The sequence below is a fragment of the Lepidothrix coronata genome, unplaced genomic scaffold (assembly GCF_001604755.1).
Source record: "Lepidothrix coronata isolate B3197 unplaced genomic scaffold, Lepidothrix_coronata-1.0 Scaffold413, whole genome shotgun sequence".
NCBI lineage: Eukaryota > Metazoa > Chordata > Aves > Passeriformes > Pipridae > Lepidothrix > Lepidothrix coronata.
Window position 1 is genome coordinate 85,353 of NW_016690593.1, and position 7,432 is coordinate 92,784.

Below are 7,432 nucleotides of genomic sequence, written 5' to 3' on the forward strand. Positions count from 1 at the left end.
TCTGTCCCTTTGGGGAGGTCTGTTGCTATAGGGGGGGTCTGTCCCTTTGGGGAGGTCTGTTGCTATAGGGGGGGTCTGTTGCTATGGGGGGGGGCTCTGTCGCTGTGGGGGGTCCCCTGCTGTCCCCCCCAGCTCTGGGGGTCCCTGTGATGTCTCTCCCCCTGCAGTGTGTCTTTGATGACCTGAGTGGCTCCGTGTCCCTGTCCTGGGTGGGCGACAGCACCGGGGTGAGCACTGGGGGGGCACAGCGGGGTTCCTGTGTCCCCCCCGAGGGGCTGTGAACCCCCCTGTCCCTGAGGGGCTGTGAGGTTGGGGGTCCCTCGGTCCCCCCTGTGACCTGTGGTGTTGGGGGTCCCTTGGTCCTCCCATGTCCTGTGGGATTGGGGGTTCCTCAGTCTCCTTCACGATCTGTGGCGTTGGGGGTCCCTTTGTCCCTCCAGTGTCCTTGCGGGACTGTGAGATTGGGGGTCTTTCAGTCCCCTCCTTGTCCCCATGTCCCTGTGACTTTTGGGGTCCCTTTGTCCCCTCCGTGTCCCTGAGGGGCTGTGGGGTTGGAGGTCCCTTGGTCCCGCTATCTCTTGTGGGACTGGGGGTCCCTCTGTCCCCTCCATGACCTGTGGGGCTGAGGGCCCCTGTGTCCCCCCATGTCCCTGTGGGTTGGGGGTCCCTGTGTCCCCTTCATGCCCTGTGGGGCTGAGGTCTCTGTCCCCCCATGCCCTGTGGGGTTGGGGGTCCCCCTGTGTCCCCCTGTCCCCCCCACCCCCGAGATGCTGGAGGGCAGGGGGTGCAGGGAGGACCCCCCCCTCTGTGGGGTGTCCAGGGATCCCCATGTGACCCCCCCGTGCCCCTTTCCCAGGTGATCCTGGTGCTGACGACATTCCATGTGCCCCTGGTGATCATGAGCTTCGGGCAGTCCAAGCTCTACCGCAGGTGACCCCCCGACCCCCTCGAAATGGGATCCCCCTGCCCCTTAGCCCCTCCCCCCTTAACCCCACCCCCTTAACCCCACCCCTAACCCCTCCCTCCTTAACCCCACCCCCTTAACCCCACCTTTCTTAGCCCTCCCCCTTTAACCCCACCCCCTAACCCCTCCCCCAACCCTGCCCCCTTAACCCCTCTGGAATTCTAGCGAGGATTACGGGAAAACCTTCCAGGACATCACGGGGCTCATCAACAACACCTTCATCCGCACGGAATTCGGGATGGCCATCGGGCCCGAGAACTCCGGGAAGGTGGGCAGGGAGCTGGGAACGAGGGGAGGGATCCGGGAATTTGGGAACCCCCCCAAATTTCCCTGGCTTTCCCTCGTGGGGTGTTTTGTGTTTTGTGTTTTGCGTGGGGTGACATTGCATCACAATCCCCAAAATCCCCCCCAAATCTTCCCCAAATCCCCCGAAATTCCACCAAAATCCCCTGAAATCCCCCTAAAATCCCCCAAATCCCCCCAAATCTTTCCCAAATCCCTTGAAATTCCACCAAAATCCCCTGACACCCCCCTGACACCCCCCAAATGCAGGTGATCCTGACGGGGGACGTGTCTGGGGGCGGGCGTGGCGGGCGGATTTTCCGCTCCTGGGACTTCGCCCGGAATTTCGTGCCCACGGAGCTGCCCTTCCACCCCCTGGCCCAGATCTCCTACAGCCCCCAGCGGGCAGAGCACCTGCTGGCACTGAGCACCGAGGTACTGGGGGGACTGGGGACACTGGGAGGGCAACTGGGGGGAACCAGGGGAGAAACTGGGAGCACTGGGGTGGCAACTGGGGGCACTGGTGGGGGACCAGGGAATACTTTTGGGTAATTTGGGACACTTGTGGGGCAGCTGGGGGCATTCAAGGGCAACTGGGGACACTGGGGGGGCAACTGAGGACACTGGGGGGGCAACTGAGGTGCACGTGGGGAGGGTGGGGACACTTTTGGGGTGTCTGGGCACAGTTGTGGGGCACCTGGGGACACCTGCAGGGTGACTGGGATCCTTGGAGGGGGTGTGGGGACACTTTTGGGGTGTTTGGGGACACTTTTGGGGTTTTGGAGACACTGGTGGGGTCCTGGGCTGGGGGCACACAGGGTGGGGTTGTTAGGGGAGCCCATTCTGATCCCGATCCCCTCTGTCCCAGAACGGGCTCTGGATCTCCACGGATTTTGGGGAGCACTGGCGGGAGATCCACAAATCCGTGTGCTTGGCCAAGTGGTGAGTCCCTGATGGATTTTGGAATGGGGAGGGGGACAGCATTTTGGGAATCACCACCCCTCCTCCACTCCCCAAATTACACCCCAGCCCTTTTCTTGGGACTGAATTCCCAAATTCCCTCTTCCCTCAGGGGTGAGAACGACACCATCTTCTTCACCACGTTCCTGAACAATTCCTGCAGTGAGTCCCGCGCGATAGGGGGGTTGGGAGCATCCCAAACCCCTCCGGAGCTCCCTGACCCCCCCTCCCATGCGTTAAGAAGCTGATCTGGGATTCCTGGAGCTGAAGAAAACCCCCGACCTGGGACGATCCTTCCGGACCATCGGCTCCCGGATCTACTCCTTCGGGATGGGCGGCCGCTTCCTCTTCGCCTCCGTCATGACAGAGCAGGTGCCCATCCCGCTTTTCCCGCTGTCCCGTGGTCTCCCTGTGCCATCCCACGGGTTATCCCGGCGCTGCTGCTCCCACAGGGCACCATGAGGCGCATCCACGTGTCCCTGGACCAGGGGGATTCCTGGAACATGGCCCAGCTGCCCTCGGTGGGACACGAGCAGTTCTACTCCATCCTGGCCGCCAACGACGACCTGGTGTTCATGCACGTGGACGAGCCCGGGGGTGAGCGGGAGTGGGAGTGGGGTTGGGAGCGGGAACAGGATCCGGGAACAGGATCCGGGAGCAGGAGCAGGATCAGGAGCGGGATTCGGGAGTGGGAGTGAGACTAAGAGCGGGATCCGGGAGCGATATCTGGGATTGGGATTGGGATTGGGATTGGGAGTAGAATCAGGAGTGGGATTGGGATCAGGAGTGGGAGTGTGAGTGAGATCGGGAGTGGGATCCAGGATCAGGAGTGGGAGCAAGAGCAGGATAGAGAAGCGGGATTGGGAACAGGATCCAGGAGCGGGAGCGAGAGCCAGATCTGGGAATGGGATTGGGATCCAGAGCAGGATTGGGAGTGGGATCTGGGAGTGGGATGTGGGAGCGAGATCTGGGAGTGAGAGCGGGATCTGGGAGCAGGATCAGGAACGGGATCCGGGAGCGGGATCAGGAGTGCCGGGAGATGGGCAGGGATGGCAGGATATCCCTGGGAGATGGGAAGAGATGGTGGGACAGCTCCAGGAGATGGGCAGGGATGGTGTGACAGCCCTGGAACACAGGCGGGGATGGTGGGACACCCCCGGGGAGCTCTGGGAGGAGCACAGGGGGGGTTTCCCCATGGGACTCTGCTGACCGTCCCCCCGTTCGCTGCGTTTTCCGGGGATTTGGTGCTTCCTGCCCCCCCCGCTGCAGACACAGGATTCGGGACCATCTACACGTCAGACGAGCGCGGGATCCTCTACTCCAAGTCCCTGGAGAGGCACCTGTACACCACCACGGGCGGGGAGACCGACTTCACCAACGTCACCTCCCTGCGCGGCACCTTCATCACCAGCGTGCTGGCTGAGGGTGCGCTGGGATCCACCTGGGATCTGCCCTGGGATCCACCCTGGGGGCTGGGATCCACCCCGGGACCTGGGATCCACCCAGGATCTGCCCTGGGATCCACCTTGGGGGCTGGAATCCACCCCGGGGGCTGGGATCCACCTGGGATCTGCCCCTGGGATCCACCCCGGGGGCTGGGATCCACCTGGGATCTGGTATCCATCCCTGGGGCCTAGGATCCACCCCTGGGACCCACTCCTGAAATCTGGGACTCACCCCTGGGATCCATTAATGGGGGCTGAGACCCACCCCTGGAATCTGGGATCGACCTCTGGGATCCACCCTGGGATCCGGGACCTGGGATCCACACCCCCCCGCCCCCCGGCTAGGATCCACCCTGGGATCTGGGACCTGCCTCTGGAATCTACTCTGGGATCTGCCTGTAGGATCCATCCCTGGGACTTGGGATCCACCACTGGGATCCACTCCTGGGATCTGGGTTAAGGGGGATGGAGAAGAGGGTGATTCCATCCCAAAAATCCTCTTCAGGGTTCAGGGATCTGCGGGGATGGAGAGGAGAGTAATCCCATCCCAAAAATCCTGCCCTGGGATCTGGGCTCTGGGATCTGGGGGGATGGAGGAGGGAAGGGGGATCCCACCCCAAAAATCTTCCACAGGGGTGGGATTTGGGGTCTGGGATCTGATCTGGGGGGATGGAGGGAAGAGGGATCCCACCCCACAAATCCTCCCTTGGGATCTGGGATGGGGGGGATGGAGGGGAGGGCGATCCCATCCCCTAAATCCTCCCCTGGCATGGGATTTGGGGTCTGGGATCTGGGATGGGGGGATGGAGGGGAGGGCGATCCCATCCCCTAAATCCTCCCCTGGCATGGGATTTGGGGTCTGGGATCTGGGATGGGGGGATGGAGGGGAGGGTGATCCCACCCCAAAAATCTTCCAGAGGGATGGGATTTGGGATCTGGGGAGATGGAGGGAAGAGGGATCCCATCCCAAAAGTCCCCCCCTGGGATCTTGTATCTGGGCTCTTGGATCTGGGGGGATGGAGGGGAGGGGGATCCCGTCCCAAAAATCTTCCACAGGGGTGGGACTTGGGATCTGGGGGGATGGAGGGAAGGGGGTCCCACCCCACAAATCCTCCCCTGGGATGGGACCCGGGTGGGAGGGAGGGGGGTGTGACCCTTCCCCCAAACTCCTTCCCAGGACTGGGGGGTCAGGGGCTGTGCTGAGCCCCCCATTCCCTGTCATTCCCGGATGTTCCCTGTGCCCATCCCAGACAATTCCATCCGCTCTGTGATCACCTTCGACCGGGGGGGGCAGTGGGAGCCCCTGCGCAGACCCCACAACAGCCCCTGCGACGGCACCGCCCCCAGCGGGGACCAGGTGGGACCACAGGGACCCCAAAGGGGGGGTCTAAAGGGGGGGAGAACCCCAAAGGGGGGGAGACCCCAAAGGGAGCAACCCCAAAGGGAGGGGGAGACCCCCAAAAGGGGAGGGTCTCCCAACGGGGGAGACCCCAAAATGGAGGGGGAACATAAAGTGGAGAGGAGACCCCCCAAAGGCGGGGGAGAGATCCTAAAGGGGGAGGGAGACCCCAAAGGGGGAGGGAGACCCCAAAGGGGGCAACCCCAAAGGGAGGGGGAGATCCCCAAAGTGTGGGGGGAGATCCTACGGAGGGGGAGACCCCCAAAGGGGGAGGGAGACCTCAAAGGGGGAGACAGCAACAGGGGGACCCCAAAGGGAGGCAGGACCCTCAAAGGAGGGGGGAGACCCCCAAAGGGGGAGGGAGACCCCCAATGGGGGGGCGGGACCCCCTCGGTGCCCCCCAGACTGAGGGGGGGTACAACACCCCCAACCTGGGGGCTGAAGGGGGAGGAGGGGGGTGGGACCCCCAGAGCAGGGGGCTGGGGATGGGAGGAGGGGGGTGGCACCCCTGGGTGGGGACCCCCAAACTGGGGGAAGGCGGGTGTGACTCCTGGGTGGGGACCCTCAGATTGAGGGGCTGGGGAGGGGAGGAGGGGGGTGGGACCCCCAGAGGGGACCCCCAAACTCGTGAGGTGAGGGAGGGGTGGGGGAGACCCTCAGATTGGGGGCTGGGGAGGGGGGTCTGTATGGGACCCCCGGGTGGGACCCTCATGGGGGACTGGGGGGAAGTTTGGGGGCTCCCTGAGTTTGAGGGGTCTGCAGGGGGTGCCATAGGAGGTCCATGGGGATCCTGGGGGTCCCGTGGGGGTCCCATGGGTGCCATGGGGGTCCCCTGGGGGTCCTGTGGGTCCCATGGGCGTTCTGTGGGTGCCATGTGGGGTTGGGGGGTCCATGGGTGCCATGGGGGTCCCCAGGGGTCCTGTGGGTCCCATGGGGATCCCGTGGGTGCCATGGGGGTCCTGGGGGGCCTGTGGGTGCCGTGGTAGGTTCATGGATGCCGTGGGGGTACCATGAGCCCTGTGGGGGTCCATGGATACCGTGGGGGTCCCGTGTGCCCTGTGGGGCTGCCGTGGGGATGCCATGTGCCTGGAGGGGGTCCCATGTCCCCCCTGGGTGTCCTGCATGCCCCGTGGGCGTCCCATGTGCCCCGTGGGTGTCCCGTGAGCCCCGTTGGGATCTTGTGTCCCCCCTGGGGGTGCTGACAGTGCCCCCCCCTGCAGTGCAGCCTGCACATCCACGCCCTGTACAGCATCTCGCAGAAGCTCAACGTGCCCATGGCGCCGCTGTCGGAGCCCAGCGCCGTGGGCATCGTCCTCGCCCACGGTACGGGGGGGCCGGGGGGGCTGCGGGGACCCCCCCGGTGCCCCCCGGACTGACGTGAGCCCCCAGGGAGCGTCGGGGGGGCCATGTCCGTGATGAGCCCCGACGTGTTCGTGTCCGACGACGGCGGCTACAGCTGGGCCCGGACCCTGCGCGGCCCCCACCACTACGGCATCCTCGACTCGGGGGGGCTGCTCGTGGCCATCCAGCACACCAGCCAGCCCCTCAACACCCTCCTGTGAGTATGGGGGGGCTCGGGAGGGTGCTGGGGGTCTGGGGGGGTCCTCAACACCAGTCAGCCCTTCAGCACCCTCCTGTGAGTATGAGGGGGTTATTGGGGTCCTGGGGGGATCCTTGTGACCATCCAGCACACCAGCCAGCCCCTCAACACCCTCCTGTGAGTATGGGGGAGCTCTGGGGGGTCCTGAGGGTCTGGGGGGGCTGCTTGTGGCCAGCCAGCCCCTCAGCACCCTGCTGTGAGTCTTGGGGGGGGTCCTGAGCAGTCCTGGGGGTCTGGGGAGGTCCTCAACACTATCCAGCACACCAGCCAGCCCTTCAGCACCCTCCTGTGAGTCTGGGGGGTCCTGGGGGTTTGGGGTGTCCCTGGCTTTGGGGACTTCCTGTGTTTGGGGCATCCCTCAGGTTTGAGGTGTTCTTCTGTCCAGGGTCCCTGGCTCTGTAGGATCCATGGCTTTGGGCTGCCCCTGGCTCTGGGTTATCCTTGGGTTTGGGGTGTCCCTGTCTCGGGGGTCCCTGACTCTGGGCTCCCTGGCTTTGGGGTACCCCCATTCCCAGATGCCCCTTCCCCGGTGGTCCCTGGCTGTGCCCCCCAGGTTCTCTGAGGTGGTCCCTGCTTCTGAGGCATCCCCCTTCCCGGTCATCCCTGACTGTGCCCCCCGTGCTCCCAGGTTGTCCCTGGTGGTCCCTGGCTGTGCCCCCCGTGCCCCCAGGTTGTCCCTGGTGGTCCCTGGCTGTGCCCCCCGTGCCCCCAGGTTGTCCCTGGTGGTCCCTGGCTGTGCCCCCCGTGCCCCCAGGTTCTCCCTGGACGAGGGGCAGTGCTGG

General features: G+C 64.7%; 1 protein-coding gene across 1 annotated transcript in view; it reads left to right on the top strand.

Annotated features, from left to right (window-relative positions):
• The window catches only part of SORT1 (sortilin 1), a 13,437-nt gene that overhangs the window by 2,280 nt on the left and 3,725 nt on the right, over positions 1-7,432 (top strand). Inside the window, exons 2-14 of the mRNA XM_017839437.1 lie at positions 168-227; positions 857-930; positions 1,130-1,232; positions 1,517-1,681; positions 2,115-2,188; positions 2,319-2,368; positions 2,448-2,578; positions 2,659-2,803; positions 3,476-3,631; positions 4,902-5,008; positions 6,271-6,373; positions 6,440-6,608; positions 7,405-7,427. Coding sequence (XP_017694926.1) covers positions 899-930; positions 1,130-1,232; positions 1,517-1,681; positions 2,115-2,188; positions 2,319-2,368; positions 2,448-2,578; positions 2,659-2,803; positions 3,476-3,631; positions 4,902-5,008; positions 6,271-6,373; positions 6,440-6,608; positions 7,405-7,427 — 1,258 coding nt within the window. The 5' untranslated portion in view covers positions 168-227; positions 857-898. The remainder of the gene's footprint in view (positions 1-167; positions 228-856; positions 931-1,129; positions 1,233-1,516; positions 1,682-2,114; positions 2,189-2,318; positions 2,369-2,447; positions 2,579-2,658; positions 2,804-3,475; positions 3,632-4,901; positions 5,009-6,270; positions 6,374-6,439; positions 6,609-7,404; positions 7,428-7,432) is intronic.